The 20427-nt window shown below is 40.5% G+C and overlaps 1 protein-coding gene across 1 annotated transcript in view; it reads right to left on the minus strand.

The window, feature by feature from the left end:
* Positions 1-1060: 1060 nt before the first annotated feature.
* The window catches only part of TAP2 (transporter 2, ATP binding cassette subfamily B member), a 28852-nt gene continuing 9485 nt past the window's right edge, over positions 1061-20427 (minus strand). Inside the window, 6 exon segments of the mRNA XM_032253348.1 lie at positions 1061-4815; positions 5004-5035; positions 5211-5401; positions 5878-6159; positions 6596-6753; positions 8082-8173. Coding sequence (XP_032109239.1) covers positions 5226-5401; positions 5878-6159; positions 6596-6753; positions 8082-8173 — 708 coding nt within the window. The 3' untranslated portion in view covers positions 1061-4815; positions 5004-5035; positions 5211-5225.

The raw sequence follows: 20427 nt of genomic DNA on the forward strand, positions 1-20427 counted from the left end.
GAAAAAGAAAATACCATCTGGACATCTCAGCAAAAGTAGCAATGACTTGTTAATAATTAGGTTATCATCAGACTTTTTGATAGCAGCTATGTGAAAATGTAGTAACTTTTTAAGATACTCAAGAGCAGAAAATAGAACCAAGATTTTTATATCTGCAAAACTGACTTTCAAGTATGAAGTGCAAGAACTTCCAGCTATAGACTGAATGTGCCCTCCCAAGATTCATACAATGAAATCCAAACATCCAAGGTGATGGTATTAGGAGATGATGCCTTTGGAAGGTGATTAGGTCGTGAGGGTGTGGCCCTTGTGAATGCGATTAGGGTCCTCATAAGGGAGACTCCAGAGAGCTCTCTCTCTTTTTACCACGTGAGGACTTAGTGAGAAGATGCTGCCAGCAGGCCCTCACCAGATCCCTACCAGGTTTTCGCCCTGATCTTGGACCCAGCCTCCAGAACTATGAAAAATACATTTCTGCTGTTTTAGGCCATCCAGTCTCTGGTAGTTGTTATAGTAGCTCATACAAACTAAGACACTTTCCTTAGTCTTCCTGAGGCACCTAGGAGAAATAATTTCAAACAATCACAATGACTATATCCATAGTTTATAATTCTTTTGGTATCAGGATTTCTTTTTATTCATAAAATTGTTGAAAACACCAAGAAGCTTTAGTTTATACGGGTTATGTAAAGTGACATATATATATTTGTTTGTTTGTTTGTTTGTTTGTTTTTTGAGACCAAGGCTTGCTCTGTCACCAGGATGGAGCACAGTGGCACGATCTTGGCTCACTGCAACCTCCAACTTGCTGGTTCAAGGGATTCTCCTGCCTCAGCCTCCCTAGTAGCTGGGATTACAGGCATGCACCACCATGCCCAGCTAATTTTTGTATTTTTAGTAGAGACAGAGTTTCACCATGTTGGCCAGAATGGTCTCGATCTCCTGACCTCGTGATCCACCCGCCTCAGCCTCCTAAAATGCTGGGATCACAGGCGTGAGCCACTGCTCCTAGCCCCGTTTATTTGTTTTTAAATAACAATGACAAACTCATTACATGTTTCCATAATAACATATTTTTATGGAAAATAGCTGTCTTTTCAAGCACAGATAAATAGTGAAAAAGAAGGAATTATTTAACATTTGTAAAAATCTCTTTAATGTCTGGCTTAATAAAACTAGCTTGGTTATATATTCTTCTACATTCAATCTGTAACAGTATGTTGTTTTGGCTGAGGTACAGAGAGAAAATCTCATCTCACTCAGATACACAGTGGGAAAAGGAGGAAAATTTCAATAGCCTTTTCAGCTATTGTAACTATTCTTCCTTGATAAGACACCAAAACTCAACAAACAGCAGATTCCTACAGGTTAGTTGCGGTGTAGAATCTGAAACCTTATCAATTAACTTTTCATATTCTGTTATGTTAAAATTCACTAGTTTATCTTTAAATGTATCTTTTCATCTATACATGGCTTTGCAATATCATGCATTGATTATTTGTAAATTACTGTTCATGGGGTTATGCAGATCTTTAAAGTACTGACATATTTTATGAAACAATGTTTTTAAAACCATATTTGTTAATATCACCACCCATCTCATCAGGAAAATCTTGAAGTAGTGAGAAGCTGCGGCACACATAAGTTTTCCAAAATTTTAATTTTCTCTTGAAATTCCAATTTCCACTGTCAATATTATTTTCTTTGATAGGATAAGCTCATTTTGTTCATTTTTGAGAAAATTTCTACCAAATACCCAAGTCTGAATAATCACATTGTGACTTTCAGTCATTCTTTCAAGGAAAATGATGATCCGCCCATTAAATAAAAAAAAAAAAAAAAAAAAGGAACGTCTAGCTTCACTCACAACTCATGCAATTATACAATGGCTTTTCCACAGAACAACTGCCTTTCCATCAGTATGCACCAGAAATGCTGCCTATTTTCTTACACTGAATATTAAACAGATGTGTGCTTGAGGTTTAAAATTTAGTAAACTAATGATTTTATTGCTTCATCAAAGTCACTGGTTCTTTCTTTCTTTCTTTTCTTTACTGTAAGCTTAGGGCAGTGGAGAACATGACTACCTACACGACTTGGTGTCACCGCCTTGATTTGTGCTGAGGCACTAACAGTCTCACCTACCATAGATTTCTGCACCACTATGCAAATAATACAGTGAAAAAGGCAAATAACATCTTAGCATTGCTACAAAAATGCTTGACTTCATAGGCCCCTTGAAAGGTCCCAGGGACCCCCATGGATCCAAGGATCACACCTGAAAAATGCCACATGACAGGGACATCAGCATAGGGAATGATGGTGAGCCTTAAACATAGCTCAACTCACAGAACTAGGACTCATAAGGGAGCAAGTAATCTCTGTAATGGCACAAGATCAATTAACATAGACATAGTTCAACTAGAAAGGTGGGGAGAACATAGGTAAGAATGGAGAATGTAGCTAAAAAGAATGTCAACCGTTTTTAGTAGTCATTTTGTGGTTGTAGTATGAAGGTTATTATCCTTAGACTGCTGTCTATGTTCATTCAGGAAAAGCAAATAAGTATGGACTTTCTAATAGTGTCTGTCTCTGCATCCTTAAAAAACAGAGTTCTTGGTGTAAAAGAAAGGAGATGCAGACGTAATATAGAAAAGACTGATTTTTTAAATGTATACATATATAAATGTTATATTTCCATTGAACAGGCTGGACACAATGACCACTCCTATCTGTTTAGGCTCCTCCACAACCCCTCTCCCTGCTTTCTTTCCATGTCCTGACTGAAAAATCACAGAATGCCTCTGTGACCCAGCCAACTGCAGGTTTTCCCCAGCAGGCCTGAACCCAAGCCAAGGCCTTGAACACTCCCAGGCACTAGGTATCTAGCTTGTTGCCCTGAACGCTGAAACTGTGTCCCAGCCCTGAGCCAAATTCTTTAAACCCTCATATAAACTCCATACCCTGACTCCCTCAATGCAGAAATACCCAGGCAGAACATCCCTTTTCTCTTGCTGTCTGTTAAGACTCCTGAAGCCCTCCGTAGGTAAATTCCCCAAATAAATGCTTTGGACTGATCACCCTGGCATTTCATGCTTCTTTCTTTGAATCCTGACCCACACCACCTCAGGATGGTTTGAAGCACTTCCTTGTGGAAACTCCCTTGCCGCCACTTCTGAGGTGACTCAAGCAGTGGGTTCAGTAGGATGAAGCTCCCTAACTCTGGATTATAGTCTTAAATGTCATTTCCCACTAAAATAAACCAGAGATTTCTGAAAAAAATGGCTACCTCCTGGTCTGGGCAAGAAATGAAGAGAATGAACCAGAAACATCTTTTCATCCCAGATAACAAAGAAATTATCAAAAGAACTTTGTGTCAAAGGAACTCAGTTTCATTTTTAGCCACTTGAAGAAAGTTTTCACTCACCAAAAATAAAGCATGTAAGCTTCAACAAGCATAAAAATTGCAATAGAGTAAAATCTATCAAACATTTAAATCCTTCTGTTTATACTTACTTAAAAAATGAAAAGTAAAGCCTGATTGGCATCTGTAGATTTTATTAGTATTAGGAAACCAACTTATTAGCTTGAAAATTGGTAAATAAAAGGAGAGTCAATCATTGATTCTGCCTTTCCACTGACTAGTAAGTGAAGGGAAATGTCTCTTCACTAGCAAAGGAAAGGAAGTGTCTCTTTATAGCATTAATGAAGCATATAAATGAAGAAAAAATGACAGAATATCACCATTTAACAACCCCCAACAAATTAACGACCTAGGCAATTGATATCAATGATTGCGAACATCACAAAAAGAGAAACAGCTGGAAATTTCATCTCGTGGTGAAAGACCACAGTACCACGTATAGACTTTCCAAAGGAAAAGATCAAACCAGAGTCTGATCCAGCCTCTGCGTTCAGATGCCAATTTGCAGGAGATACAGAGGGCAGAGGGCAGAGGACATGTTACACTGTACCATGTGTATGCAGCCAGCAAAATCCAGAGTGTGGGAAATGCTACCGGTCAAATGGCTTGAGCTTTTCAGCAGATTAATCATAAGAGGACACAAAGGCAGATGAGAGAGAAACCAGTGAAGTATAAGAGACGTAAAAGGCAACTAAGCGGTAGCGTCCAGGAACACATACCTGGGGGAACAGACTACACAAAAAGGCAGGAAAGAGATTACCAGAAAGTCAGGATACGAACACTTTTGAGGGGAGGGTGAGGTTTTGATTGGCCTGAGGTACACAGAGACTTCTGCTGGAGCTGGCAAAGTCCTGTTTCTTGACTTGATTACAGGGAGTTTTCCTTAAATAATTCACTAAATTATACATTTTGCGTGGTTCTCTGTATCTCCGTTTTATTCTACAACAAAGAGGTTTTTGGAAACAGTGACTACCTGAGCCTTTGTCTTCTGAAGACTGTGGAGACTGCAGCTGGAAGACGGAAAGCTTTGGACATCATGGCTTATAGGGGCAGGGCTGGATCACAGAAAAGTAAATGATTTGGGGCTGGAAGAAGTAAGGTCTTAGGGGAGTTTCTGGACAGAGTCCTTGGCAATGGGGATTAAAGATGTACACATGTAGGAGGGAGAAGGGCAGATGGGTGGGAGATGCATAATCTCAGAGCACAGAGTTCCAGAATCACATTGGACTCCTCCAAGGATCAAGGAAGAGAGTTATTCCCAGAACACTGGCCTCAGGAACGTCCTTTACCTCACCCAGGGCCCAGACTACCCATCACTACTTTATGCTCCAGGGAGAGAAGCTTCCGTGAGGACTTTAGCATGGCTGAGGGAGCAGAACCGCTCTTGAGACCTGGAGGAACAGTGATGAAGGTCTCAGGAGGCAGCCTTACCACCCCCCATAGCCATTCCAGAGACACAGGAGACAGTGCCACCCAGAAAAAACCAACGTTACTCCTGCCTATCCCCACGGCATCTCCCTCTGGCCAAAGAACTGGGAGAACAATCTGCCACTCAAAGACAAGGGAAAGGAGACATTACCTCATCACCAGACATCTGCGTCCCCACATGTCCTGGAAAGAAATCGAGAAAAGAATGGATTGCCCCAGTTAGGACCAAATATGATTATCCTGGGAGGGAAGACAAATGGCTGGCAACATCAGCACTCTCTCTCTGTGTATTCCCCATTTCTAGCTTCAGAAAAAATTATCCCAGTGATCCCTGAGAGGTACAATCAGCTCTCCTTACCTCAGATCTTTGACGTTAGGGAAGACGGGAGCAGGGAAGCCCTTGGGCAGGTGGCAGGGCTCTCCTCACAGGCTCGTTACCTTTCTGAGCCCTGAGCTGGATGGCGATCCCCACCAGAAGGAAGATTAGCCCAAGTAGGAAGGCTGCAATGCCACTCAGCATCTTTCTCCAAGAATATCCAGACTGAGCTCCTATGGGAAACAGGTCTTAAAATTAGCAAAGATATCCCAATATTTAATCCACCTTCTTGAAATCCCAGAATCTATACTAGATACCAAATCCAATGCTAGCTAGAGAAAAATAAATAAATTTAGAAATGGTTCATTGAAACCAAAATTGGCACCCATGGAGTTATAACCCACCTGTTACTGATTCTTACAACCCATAGGAATGTCTCCTAATTACTAAGACCAAAGAATTAGAGGATACCAGTTTATAGGGTTGGAAGCATATAATGAGGTGATTAGACCTCCTTATTTCTTGGAAGATATGAGGATACATATCTGCCATGTTTTCTCCCACCCTAACCCAAGAACTCTGGTTTCCGTGACTGTCCCAAATCAAGAGAAAGAAGAATCCATGTTGTGACCCAGAAGTGACACAGGCTTTGTCTTGAGTCAGTATAGTCCTGAGTCAGGCCCAGAGAGCACTAGAAACTAATTCTCACTCCACTCCACAGAAACAGGGCTCAGCAGGCTGGAGTGATCAACAAGGCAGGTGTAGACATCTCCAAGTTCAGGAGTCATTTCCAGCATCACCACAGTCTGAAAGGTCCAGTCTCCATTCCCGATAAGGCCAGTGGACAGGACCCCAGCTCTCTCCTCCTGCCCATTCAGGAACCAGCTAATCTTGATGTCCCCTGGATAGAAGCCCGTCACAGAGCAGAGCAGCAGATTATGCTGGTGCAGGAGTGGGGTCCTCTCTGGGTACACCGTTACCTCTGGTTGCACTAGGAAGGGGGAGAAATGAGATGTCGTGAAGGAAAACCACCAAGCTGGGACAGGAGATTCTTTAGGGACTATCACTACCTCTCTTTCCCAGACCACCCAAGTGAACACAAAGTATAGGCAAGTCTCAGGCCCCAAGATCAGTAACAGGGTATGTCAATGCTTGCCAGGAGGATTTAGACTTTCTGAGGTACTCCCATGATCACCGCTTTTCCAGCCCACTTAGAGGGTAGAAGTCCCCGGCAGCCTTGGGGGTCTAACAGCAAGACCACAGTGGTGGATTTGTGAGGATAATGCGTCACAGCTGGGGACAGAACGTGTACACAGACAACCATTAATCCTAAAGCAGAAAATTGCTTATTATAAGGAAGAAAAGCCATGGCCAGATTCACATGGGGGACATTCCTGAGCCCCGCCAGACCCCACCTTTCACCTCACCTTTTCTTCCCACAGTGAAGGGTGCACCCAGCCTGTAATTGTGTCTACAGACCGTATCCACTGCCTCCCTGCTCCTCTCCAAGAGATCCATCCGGCTGTTCCACTGCTCAGCATCTGGCTTCCCCAGCTTCGTCAATGCCACAAACATCCCCACATCGCTGTCGAAATGTGCATACTCCTCCAAGTTAAAGATGAATCTGACCACGAACTGCACCTTTTCTGTCCCGTTGGTGAAGTAACAGTCAGCTTTGGCCTGAATCACAAAATCTTCTGGAAAACCAAAACAGGGACCATGAACCAGCTCCCTCCTTGGGGAAAACCCATGCCTGGCAAATTACATCAGAGCACATGGATCTAAGAGGAGGCCTTCAACCTCAGTATGCTTAAAAAGCACAGTGTCAAGTGAGAAAAGAAACAGAATGTGATTCAATGCACAATGACATTTATTAAATTTTTTAAATACACAAAGAAAAACAATGCTACATATTTTTAAAGGCCACTCTTATACTTAGAGACATCCCAGACACCTTTAGAATGGATTCTCTAGGGCGGGGAGAGAATGAAAATGGAGGCGAGGGAAGAGAGGAGAGAGTCTTGTACTACTGCCAATGATTACAGTGTGCTGTGAACTCACTGGACAAAATTAACCCAATTCTATGTACTTGAGAACAACAGCTACAATAAAAAGGAAATTCATATGGGGTTATTGATACAGTAAGTCAGGAAGGACTTCCTGAAGAAATTGAGACATGAAGGATAATTGCTATTAATCTTGGGTTGTAAATTTACTTTCATTTCTAAGTTCAGAGGCCTCCTCCAACTCTGAACTGAGCCATAAGAATGACCTTCCTGGATCAACCACACTTATCCCTCACTCAGTAGCTCATTTCAGATGAAATTCCAGCCTGCAGTTTCTCAGCGTGTATATTTTTCTCTGTTTCCTCTAGTAGTCTAAACCAGCGGAGGGAAATCGGAATCTTTCATCATCATTTAAAAATCTATGCTGATTTTTGTTCGGTTGTATTGCCAAATGGACATTATAAACTCAGGGCGGTTTCTATTCTCTAATAATGATGAGCTCCCCCAGCCAGGTTTGTTCCTCTTTTGAGTTTAATGAAACTAACATGCAAAGGGGATTCTGTTCTTAGCACATTACATCCTGTTTCTGCTCATTAATATGTGCTTTCATGGTCTCACATTGCTTCATGGCTGCATAGGTGATTGATACATACAATAGGAACCCTAAACAAGACACAATGTTTCCCTCTTCCTGCGTCCCTACCCCTTGAATAGGTGGCTCTGGCATATGAAGTTCATCCTATGTAAAGAGGGAAGGAGGACCTTTCTGCCAAAGGGAAGAACACAGCTCTTTGAAGCCAAAAGCCACTTCCAGTCTGGTCTGTGGCCTGGACTTATAAGGAAAGGCTTCGCTCCCCCATGGCAATTCTTGCATACACACTGGAAAAAATAATTGCTCTGTTCTTACCTGGAGAGTCTGTGCCTTGAGTCACGGAGGAATCCAGTCTGGTCAGATTCACTAGCAGAGCCACCACCCAGGGGAGCCACCTAGAATCCATTCTAGAGAAAGGAATAAAATGAGATAATAAAATCATCAGCCTCTTCAGGATGGGTTCATAAAACTCAGTCAAAAAATATTCATTAACAGTATAAGCAGCTGTTATTCTGGCTTCCCCAGGATTGGAAACTCCTCAGATTGACAACCAATCAACATAGAAGAGTTTTACATCATCAGGTGCTGGGTAGGATGCTTTCACAAAGTTGTGTCACACCACTCAAGCATTGTTTGCCTGCAGAATCACTGACAGTAATTTAGGTATATTAAAAATGGGCTGGGAGAAGAAGTAAAAATATATGTTCTACATAGTATGGGGCCCTAGAAGAACTGGGCAGATTATTTATTATGTATTCTTCTATTCCCTGGCCTGTTCTGACCAATAGGTCTCCCTTTCTATGGGGTGTTGACATTACCAGCAGAGAGTGTATAAATTAAGAAGGAATTAAATGTATATAAATTAAGAAGGAATTAAAAGTATGTAAATTAAGTATTCTGAAGCATATGCATCAAGAGGATTTAGTAAAGGGATTCTCAGAGAAGAAATAGAAGACATAGAGAACATTTGGAGAGTACAATTTCCTGCAAGCCAAAAGGACCACAAAAAAAGAAAAGAAAAAAAATAGAAATTCTCAAAGAATAGAATTCTGCAAAAAGTTTCACTGGGATACAATACAAAAGAGCATTATTGTGTTTTATGATTAGTAGGGCACCAATAACCTTCAGGAGAACAGCAGAGTGTTAAAGGTAGAAGCCATATTTCAAAAGAGTGAATTGGAAAGAAGAAAACAAAGGCAGCAGATGAAAACAGTCTTTCAAGAATTTTGAAAGTGAAAACAATGGAAAAATGGGACACGCTTGAGAAAAAAAAAAAACACTAAAAAATACTTTTCTTGAGTTTTTTAATTGACATGTAATAATTGTACATATTTATGGGGTACAGCATGATGTTTCAACACATGTATACATTGTGTAGTGATCAAATCAGGGTAATCAGTAAGTATTAGCAGCTGCCCCAGGGAATCACTCACACCTACAACACACTCTGTATGAATGAGAAACATTGTGTATATATACACTATGGAATACTATTCAGCCGTAAAAAAGCATGAAATCCTGTCATTTGCAACAACATGGGTGAAGCTGGAGGGCCATATGTTACGTGACATAAGCCAAGAACAGAAGGACAAATACTGCGTGATTTCACTCATATGTGGAATCTAAAAAAGTTGACCTCATCGAAGTAAAGAGTACAGTAGTAGTTACCAGAGGCTGGGGAGTAAGGGTAGAAATGGGGGGAGGTTGGTAATGAGTACAAAGTTACAGTTAGAAGGAATGAGTTCTGGTGTTCTGGGAAAATAAACTTTTAAGATGGGAGAGGTCTTAACAAGCTTCCAAGTGAAGTGGAAGGCATCTGTAGAAAAGAGAAGATGCAGATTAAAAAAAAAAAAGAAGAAAGGGGAAATTTTCTCCAAAATGCTGTGGTCTGAAAGTCACTCAAAGGCCATGTGTTCCAACTTAATCACCAATGTGATAGTATCAAAAGGTGAGCTCTTTAGCAGGTGATTAAACCATGAATGCAGAACCTCCTGAATGGGATTAGACTTTATTAAAACAGCTAGAGAGAGCAGGGATGATGGCTCATGCCCATAATCCCAGCATTTTGGGAGGCTGAGGAGGAAGATATCTTGAGGCCAGGAGTTAGAGACCAGCCTGGAAAACACAGTGACATCCCATGTCTAAATTAAAAAAAAAAAAAATTAATGAAAAAAGACCATGGTGGCATGCACCTGTGGTCTTAGCTACTTTGGAGGCTGTGGTGGGAGGATTGCCTGAGCCCAGAAGTTCAAAGTTGCAGTGAGCCATGAACACACCACTGCACTCCAGCATGGGTCACAGAGCAAGGCCCTGTCTTAATCAATCAATCAATTAATAAAAAGAGAAGGTCTGGAGAGAATAGCTTGGCACTTTTGCCCTTCTGCCTTCCTTCTTGTGAGGACTGTTACACTGGAATGATTTGATGCAAGTGTTTAGTTAAGTATTCTTTCAGTAAAACCTGGACATTAAAACACCATTTTTAAGCAAATGAAACCAAAGTTCAAATTGCAATTCACCATCTATCTTCTTATTTAAAAGGTGATGTTTACTCAACATTTCACATCGTCTTTCAGCATGAAATGTGGCGCTGATTTGTCTATGCTATGTGTGTTAAGAATGAACCCAGGAAATCATGGTGACCAGAGTTCACTGCAGTGACTTATTTTTCAAGTCAATGGCCAAGGCATCAAATCTTCTAGAGCGTTGACCTTGAACTTCTAGTTCCAGAACTGAATAATAAATGTCTGTTCTTCATAAATTACCCTGTCTCACGTATCTTGTTACAGTAACACAAATGGACTAATCTAGAGAGCATAAGTCTTGGGGGAGGAAAGGAACACTTCTTCAGATAAAAGAACAAAGACAGGATGATTAGTGGGGGAGAAAGGGGAATGAGGGAGTTCATTTAGATGGTTGCAATGGACTCAGCTGAGAACAAGGCAAGATCTGTCAAAAAGGAGCTGGAAGAAAATATATTTGATAACTAAGAAGAGCAATAAGTGGTCTGCAAGTGAGTTTTTAAAGTTTTAGTTAAGCAGGATTCAGAAAAGAGTGGTGAAATGCAATTGTGCAACCTTTTACTGTTCTGTGACCCTTAGTAAACATGCCCTTGGTTAGAGGCCTTGATCAGACCAATCAGAAAAATAATTTCTTCTCCATGGAAGATTATAACAGGCAAAGAAAAGGAGAGCAAGACGTGGAAGACATCACGAGTGCTTATCCTCTAATTCCTAGGCCCATGGAAAACGAGAAACTAGACTTCCTACTCTCCTGGAGCTGTGTGACTTGTTCTCACCAATGGAAAGTGAACAAAAGGTTCCTGGTCAAAGAATTTAATTCCCTGTGCATGACTCTCCTCCTTCCCTACCAAGTCAACCAAGACAGCCTTGTGAGATGGCACAATCCCAATATAAAAGCAGTCTAATTAGCTGAGTCACCGTGAAGAGCAGCTGCCCCAGGGAATCACTCACACCTACAATCCACTCTGTATGAATGAGAAACAACTGTTCTTTAATGAAGGCAATGGAGGTTGTCGGTTACCACAGCCCGGCCTGACTTGACTTAACCTCCACAGGACAGGAGCTAGGATGCTGCTCCATCCCCCTCCACATCTCTCATGTAAATATGACAATTCATGAAGCAGAAGGCTGGCCACAGGCTTACTGGTAGACCCCACATACAAGGCATTTGACCCCGATTGTGAGTACTCCTCCTCCGGGTGGATGGCTGTGGAGCTCTTGCCCGTGAGGGCCTTGTGTGAAGCTGAGGAAAAGGAGGCATCAGAGGGCGCTCAAGCCGCTGGGTCTAACTTCCTCTCTTCTTCCTGCCGACGCCTACTTCAGTCTTTCCCAAGTGTTTTATTACATTTAGAAATAGAGACAAACACCCAGCTTAAGCTAAGTGAACAAGGGCGTGGCACAGAGATGATCAGACGCAGTAACAGCGTGAGTGGGTGGAAGAGGCGTGTGTCCCCTTCTTTGTAGAAGCACCAGGCTGGGCTTCTGCAGCTTCCTTCAGAGACGAAGGAGGGGCCACGTGGAGAGGAGAGGAAGGGTCTAGGTAACATGGATCAAATGGGGGCCTGTGTTTGGAGTTAGAGGAGAGAGGGGTTGATAGATGGCAAAAGGTGGGGAGGAAGCGGAGGATATGGTGCTGGACCAGAAAGTTTTTCTTGTGTAAATGTGTCTGAGGCTCACAAACTCTAAAATCTGACTTGCCCACATAATCATAACAGCTAACGTTTGTCAATTGCTTATTATGAGTTCATTGTCTAAGCACTATATAAACGTGTGTGTGTGTGTGTGTGTGTATGTGAGAGAGAGACAGAGAGAGAAAATCATCACAAAACGCTTTGCAGTAGATGCTATCGTGATCTCCGTTTTACAGATGAAGTAAAGATGGAATGAACCAAAGGTTCATAACAAGTAAGTCCCTAGGCTGTACTGTTTCCGTCACACTGTATTTCTTGGGCATCCAGAGAAATTTTATTCCTACACCTTTAGCATTCCTGTAATGATAAGGTGCACAAAAAGGCAAAAATAACAAGAATTTCATCATAGCTATTTGGTATCAGGACAGATCTCTGTCAGGAAATCATATCCTATCCAACAAAAGGAAATCGGAGGTCTCACATCACAAGCAAGGAATGTCATAGAGCCTGCCAATGGGAACTAAGGAGAGAAAGCAATAAGCTTCAGCTACCAAGCTATGGATCTCCTTGGTCAATGGCCTCTGGTACATCATAAATAAACTGAAGCATCAGATTTACCCAGTTAGAAGCATTTTTGAGTCATTTTCTTTGCTTAGTGTCAGTGTCTACAGTAAAATGCTTATCAGAGACACCGTTCAGTTCTGGGGAGACAACAGGGAAAAGGTGTGGTTTGCTTCCTTTCTCCCGTATTTTTGTTTTTGTCTTCTACCTGAATGAGCCTGAAAAATAGGGCAGGGGTTTTGATCGTTCTCTTCCTGTCTGACTTCAGCCAGCTGCCCTCCCTAAATAGCTATAAGTTTCTCTGTGATTTTTTATTCAAGCTGATATTTTGCTTCTCTCTTTTCTTTCCTTCCCTATTTTCTGAGGTGAGAGAATTTAGGTGTATGTGTGGTTGTTTTTTTGGGTGGTATGAAATTATTATTCTCCCTATTGCCCGAGAGAAATATCCCTTCAAGTGCTATTTTGGTGACTTTAACATGGAAGTACAATGTTCGTCTAAATTCATTTTCTTCCTCCTACTTCCTCCTAACACTTTAACATAATCCACACTGCCCTGGAGGAGTTATGAAAAATATTCTGAGCGGCTGGATGGACAATTAAAACATTTTTAGAGAACAGTATTGTTGAGCTACAATTTCATTGAAGGAATTGTACTAGGCTGAGAATTTTGCCAGCTCAAAATACTGGCTTAATTCTTTCTGAGTGGTGATTGACATCTCAAACTAGCAAGAGGTGGAACGTGAAGGGAAGGGGCCAGTGAAGAAGGAAAGGATGTGAGAAACAAAAGAAATAGTTAGAATTTGGGGTGTCCCAGGCAAACCCATGATCCCACTTCGTGAGAATTCATTTGGAAACTGAGGAACCAAAGGCTTTGAGTTCCAATCCGCAGCCACTTCTTTAATATGACGTTGGGATGGGTGGACTCACCCAAAGTATTGCTTTATATGTCCTATTTGCCTCAATTTCTCTATGATGGTTTTGTCTGTCACCTCATCCTAAAAAATAACTGTTCATTTGAACTCATTATTCATGGAAAATATCCATTGAAATTCAAAATATCATGAACTTCCAAAAGGTTTTCTGGGGGGGAAAAAAAAAGCCTTGATCCTGACGGGTGTTTTTCTATCTGTGCTAGAATCTGTTTGCAATGTTTTATTTAAGATTTTTGCATCAATATAATAAGTAAATTCATCCACAATTTTTATTTTTGTACATTGTCATAGTTTAACATCAATATTATACTTGCTTCATTAAAAAATTCTCTTCTATGCCATTGAGACATTTAATTTTTATTTGTTTGCTTGTTTTAGAGACAGAGTCTCACTCTGTTGCCCAGGCTGGAGTGCAATGGCACGATCATAGCGCACTCCAGCCTCAAACTCCTGGGCCCAAGCGATCCTCTCACCTCAGCAAGTAATTGGAACCACAGGCACAAGCCACCACATCCGGCTAATTTTTGTATTTTTTGTAGAGATGGGTTTTCACTGTTGCCCACATTGGTTTCGAACTCCTGAGCTCAAGAGGTCCAACCGCTTCGGCCTCCCAAAGTGCTGGGATTACAGGGGTGAGCCCTTGGGCCCAGCCTTGATTTTTCTTATCATCAGTTTGTTCCATTATAATCAGAGAATAATTTCTATGACATTTCTACTTTTTTTTCTAACTTACTGAGGCATTTTGTTCCATAATATGTAGTCTATTTTCGTGAATGTTTTGCTGAAATTTGAAAGGATGTGTTCTCTATTTTCAATTTTGAAAGTTCAACAAAGATGTAGCATATCTATTTTTTAAGTGATAGTAATATCTTCTGTGTTCATACTTATTTTTTTGTCCACTTAACTGGTCTAGTCCAGGGAAAGGGAATTAAAGTGTTCTGTTGGTAGTACATTTCTGAATATTTTCCTTGTATCTACCTTAATTTCTGCTTTATGTATCTACCTCAAATTTCTACCTATTTGGCATTTAGAACTTAAATATATGTCTCATATATTCATATGAATCTTATATTTCACATTAAAAAGTGCCCTTCTTGTCACACTCAATTTTTTTTGTTTTTTTGGTTTTTTTGACGGGGTGTCTGAATTCCATCTTGTTTGGTAAGAAGAAAGTGACCTCTGCTTCCTTTTTGTTTTCATTCTCTTGTTATGCCTTTGCCCATCATCTTATTTGTTGAAAATAATGAATACATCTTTCTGAGCGGTTTTATGTTAGGTGTCTTTTGCATATTGCAAATAATCTATTCTAAAAATATTTATATACTTCAGTTAAGAAGCCCGTATACAATTATTCACATGGCAAATAGAGTCAATGTAATTTGAAGATATTATTATCTTCTGTTAAATATATTTATATGAATATTTATTTTAAAAAATCACTATATCTTTTTTGTGCATTTTCAAAATTTAGTTTTTCAGATATTAAGAAGGTATACATCTTGAGGTTGCCTTGATAATTTTACTTGTTTATAATACACTTAGTTCCCTCTTTCTTTAGATAGTTCCTATTAGTTTTCTATAATGAATAATCATAAAGCTAGCTCATATCCTGTCCCTTACTCTTTCTTGGTGTGTGTGTGTGGGTGTGTGTGGGTGTGTGTGTGTGTGTCCTCACCTTTATACTCTTAAATATGTTTTAAATACGAGTACTTAATTTATTAGTTTTAAAGAATATATTTTGACTCCTATGTGTTACAGATGAGAACATCAAGAAGTTTATTTTATATCCCTATTCATATTTCCACTTATTCTATAATTATTGAAATATGTGTTTCAATTTGTCAGTTAATTTCTTCTTATAATTCTCTAATATTTCTTACATTTTTGTAGTTTTATTGCTAGGTGCAGACGGATTCAGTTTTATTATAATGTTCTGGTGACTTCGTTATTATTATGTAATGGCTGTCTTTGTTTTGACTAACGCCTTTGGTCTTAGACTATACGTTTAGTTATTTCCGTAACTACATAAGTTGTCTTCTGTCTTCTGTTAGTGTATGTTTTGTGTATCTTATGTTAGGTTTTGATTTAACATTTTCATGTTTTTAGGTTTTTATGTGATCTTGTGAAGGGCATATAACTGGATTTTGTGATACTTTGTTAATCTAACCTGAGAACTTTCTTTTAACTCCCAAACCTAAGCTGTGTACACTTGGGATTACTGTGCTATTTGGATTTGCTTCTGTTACAGTATATCGTGCTTTCGATTTGCTATGTCTTACTTTGCTTCCCTTTTTTTCTCTTTGCATCACTTATATTAAATTGATTAAATTTTGATTTAAAGTGTTCTTTAATTTCTCCCTACTGGTTTAGGAGTTTTAAATTCTAAATATATTAGTTAAAAGTCAGTCTTACATTTTTAACATGTTTACAAAATGTGGAAGTATCTGAAGGTAATCAATATCTCTATCCTCCTTTCAAACAAGGCAGACTTTAGACTGCTTTAACCTTGTCTGCCTCATTCTCGTGTTATTTGTGGTTTCCCTGCCTTTTTAAAAAATTTAACAGTCGTTTTTATTAGTGCTTCTTATCATTACTGTCATATGTCATTCCTCATTCTGATTTTCCAATATTTTAGATGAGCTTTTTATTTTTGTTGTGTATATGTGTGTTTATTTTTCTCATCTTTGCTCCTTTATCATTCTGGGTTTAGTATCTCTATTACATACATGGTAATATTAAAAAGCAAATGACAACTACAATCCAATGCTACTTTGACCCAGAAGACTGGCAAAATTTTAAAAATTAACACTCTGTATTGGTAAAAAAAAAAAAAGTATAGATATAGATATATATAGAGAGAGAAAGGGATAAACTCATACATTGCTGCTGAAACTGTAAATTAATGTAGCCTCTGTGAAGGCAATTTTGCAATATCTATCAATATTCATAATGTATACATTGGACTCAGCAATTCCCCTTTAAGATTTTATCATACTCGTATTTTTGCACATGTGCATTGCAATGCCTATACAAGACTAACTAGCAGCAGCAAAAGACTTCCAATAACCTAACTAGCCATCAGTAGAAGGAAACAGGCTAAATGAAATATGGAACTTCCATGCAATAGAATACTACATAGCCATATATTTTTAATTTAAAAAGTAAAGTTCAGAACAGTGAACTTAGGGAGCTGCTATTTGAAAAAATATGAAGCACGAATATAGACATACTTATTTGTTTAATACACAGTAAACTTCTCTGGAAAGAAAAACACAAAGCTGGAAGCATGGATTGCCTGTGCAGGAGGGGTTAGCAAACCTTGGGGAAGGATGAGAGTGAGACTTTCCTCTGTATATTTCTTTGTGTCTTTTGAATTTTAAACCACATTAAAATATTGCCTATTTAAATAAATAAATAAATAATTTCTTTTAAAAAGAGGATAGTAGGAAGATAAGTGGAATCAGGAGGTATAGGCAACTCTTTTGAGAAGCTGGTTTGCAAAGCTGGGCAGAGTCCACCTTTCCTTAGCTATGTGACCCAGGCGAGTTAGTAAATGATCCTAAAACTCCATTTTCTCATTCTTAGAATTGAGATAGTAATACCTGCCACATAGAATTGTCTTGCAAATAAGGTAAGAAGATATATGTCGGATACTTAGCACAAGCACCAGTCAATGCTTAGTAGTAGTACCCTGTAGAGTAGCAGTATAATTCCTCAGAGTCCATAGTGGTAGAGCAGTATTATAATTCCCGAGTCCATAGAGTCCATCAAACTCCTGGGACAGCTAGTATCTCCTGGGACCACTAGATGGCATCAGACTCAAGCAGGTGCTCCCTTAGCCTACTCAGCTCTGAAACACAACGAAGATCATTGCTATTCCCCAGTCCTTTCCTCCCCGAATTTTGACAATTCCACATTTCCTCCTCTTGTTTCACAATTGCCATGTGAATTCCAAGTGACTATCCCACTGGGTGGAGGCATAAAGTACTTGAAACTCAATGCTGTTTCCACATAGTCCCAGGCAGACAGGATAGGGAGTTGTTTTGGGGTCCAAGGAAATCTATGAGTTTCCAAAGCTTTCCCCTCTCCATTCACACCTTCCCTTAGAAAGAATAAGGCATGCCTGGGTGGAAAAGATACTGCAGGGAAGTGACAGGAAGGGGAAATTATAGGGTAAAGAGATCAATCAAATGGTGATGGGGCGCAGGAGGGAACGAAAAGAGCTCTGGAGCAAACCAGGATTAGTGATATTTGGGGTTCCCAGACAAACCACACTTACAGGAATCTATCTATCTAGGCTGAATATTCTGACTGTCAGGGAACATTTTTCTGTGTCCCTGACATAAAGCCTACCTGGGAGTTATCCCTGAGATAAGAAACTCTCAGGATATCTTGAGGTCTACTGCAACTTCTGTGCTGCCCATCAAAATTTTTCCACCCAGCTTTATCATGATGAGCTGTGTGCTTTCTGGTCCCTTTTTCTGTAAAATTAGATTTGGCTGTTACATTATATTTAAGATGCCTTCCAGGCACGGGTGTAATTGTAGTGAGAAAATCAAATAATTTCTCAGATCATCTTCCATGAGAGCTTCAGCTTCCATCAAGTTGGGAGATACAGGAATTATTATTCCTGTTTTACGAATAAATGACATTTGTGGGAAGGGAAAGGGGCCGGGCCCCAGTTCTTTCTCTCTAAATGCCCATTTTACCCTCTGTGAAATTTGAGAGATGGATGGGTGTGGAGCTGCAAGTCGGCCCAGGATGAAAGAGGCAAATCTGCTCAAGAAACTGCCCACTGTCACCCCGCCCTCACCCCACCCTGCTCCCAATAGCTGCCAAGCAATAAAAATTCCAAACAGCAGTTCTGGCGAATCCATTGCCAGCACTGGAAAGTACCTGCTGTTTCCGGGAATATGAAGGTTTCTCTTTCCTAGAATAAAAATCTTCCAAGGTAAGTCCCTCCCAGCAACCAGTGATGTGTACGATGCTGCATTTTCAATGGTGGGGGTGTGCACGAAGGATTAAGAATGAGGATGATGGAGGAGAGATTTATTCATTTGTTCAACAGACTTTTTATTTATTCCCTACTATAAATCAGGCCCTCGGCCAGGTAGCAGATATAAAGATTAATAAGATATATGGCTTTCCCCCCAGGTGCTCATGGTCTAGTGGAAGGTCAGAAAAGCAGGGAAGGGGAGGATAGAGTTTGAAAAGGGCTGTGAAAGCCAACCACACAGGGATAAAAGCACATGGAAACGGCACTTTCCCCAGACTGAGGACATAAGGAAGTCTTCCTGGACGACCTGAACCCTGAGTTAAGTCTGGAACTTGAAAATCGGGGGCGAGTCAAGCAGAAAATGGGCAAGAAAACACCATATGCAAAGGCACAAAGGTATTGGGGAGGGCAGGAAATTTGTTGTGGAGCTGAACGTAACAGGAAAGGGTGAGACAGATGGGCTGGACACTTTGTGTGCTCTGAAAAGGATCTCAGCAGTAAGGCTTAAGAGCACCTGAAGGAATTTTCAGAAATGCCATCATGCTATGTGACACAGAATTTAGAAAAATGACTTTGTGAAGAATGGCTGGGAGAGGGGAGCTAATAATAGAGAAACCTCTGGAGATGGGATCATCTCAAGACCATGAGTGAAGACTAACAATGGGCCTGGAGGGAAGGGAATCGATTCAGAATTATTTGGAGCTAAAAGCAGCAGAGCTTTTCTTGATCTGATTATGGATTAGGGTTTATGGACACAAGATGCAATATAATTTATTGGGTCAGGGTATGGATTCTAGGGTCAGGCCTCTATTCAAAATCCAACTCCACCACTACGACCACCTTGGGAAAGTCATTTAGCCTCTTTGAGCTTCAGTTTCCTCATCTGTCAAATGGGGATAATAACCAACCTCATAGGGTTGGGGATAATGAATAAAAATGGTAACACATGAAAAACATTTAGAATAGTTCCTACTCACATTAAAACTCAATAAATGCTGGATGTGGTGGCTCACGCCTGTAATCCCAGCACTTTGGGAGGCCAAAGTGGGCAGATCACAAGGTCAGGAGTTCGAGACCAGCCTGGTCAACATGGCAAAATCCCGTCTCTACTAAAAATACAAAAAATTAGCCAGGCATGATGGCATGCACCTGTAATCCCAGATACTTGGGAGGCCAAGGCAAGAGAATTGCTTGAACGTGGGAGGCAGAAGTTGCACTGAGCCAAGATCGTGCCACTGCACTCCAGCCTGGGTGACAGAGGAAGACTCCATCTAAAAAAAAAAAAAAAAAAAAACCTCTATAAATGGTATCTGTTACCAATGTCATTATTAATACTGTTAATCAGAGAACTGTTCTCTGTCCCTCCATACCCTAGCTTCCCCAAAATAGCAGACACTGGTGGGAACAGGGAAGGATACAGAATGGCAATCTTATGAATATTTATGTCATTTTTGGTTAATTTCTATCTCAAAAACAAACAGATAAATGGGACAGACAACAAAATAGTTAACTATGGTTATCTTCGGCAAGTGAAACAATGGGTACTTTTTTATATTGTCTAAATTTTCTGTATGAATGTATATAGTTCAGGTAAAAAGGAAAATATTTTAAAATATATTTATTGTTCCACAAAATACTATTCAACATTAGGCAAAGCTCTAGTCACCAGGAAATTAAGTTTCCTGGACACAGACAGTCCCCCATCCCCCCCCACCTCTCCCCCCCTCTGCCCCCACCCCACCCCTCCACCCCATCAAAAACATAGGGTCCAAATCTCCATCGTGCCTGCAGCTCAGGAACAACTATCTGGCCACACAGCTCTAGGGAAACTCAAAGCAGGAACAGCTCTGGGTCCTGGAGACGCCCCTGAGAAGGACCCAGTATCCCTGGGGCCTCAGTCCATCAGCCGCTGCTGTACCAGGCGGGAATAGAGGTCCTGCCCCTCCTGGAGCTCGGGAAGCTCCTGCAGCTCGCCCTGCTGGAGCACCAGGATCTGGTGGGCGCTCTGAACTGTCTGCAACC

Source organism: Sapajus apella, unplaced genomic scaffold, assembly GCF_009761245.1.
Source record: "Sapajus apella isolate SASKATOON/1434 unplaced genomic scaffold, GSC_monkey_1.0 scaffold83, whole genome shotgun sequence".
Classification (NCBI taxonomy): Eukaryota; Metazoa; Chordata; class Mammalia; order Primates; family Cebidae; genus Sapajus; species Sapajus apella.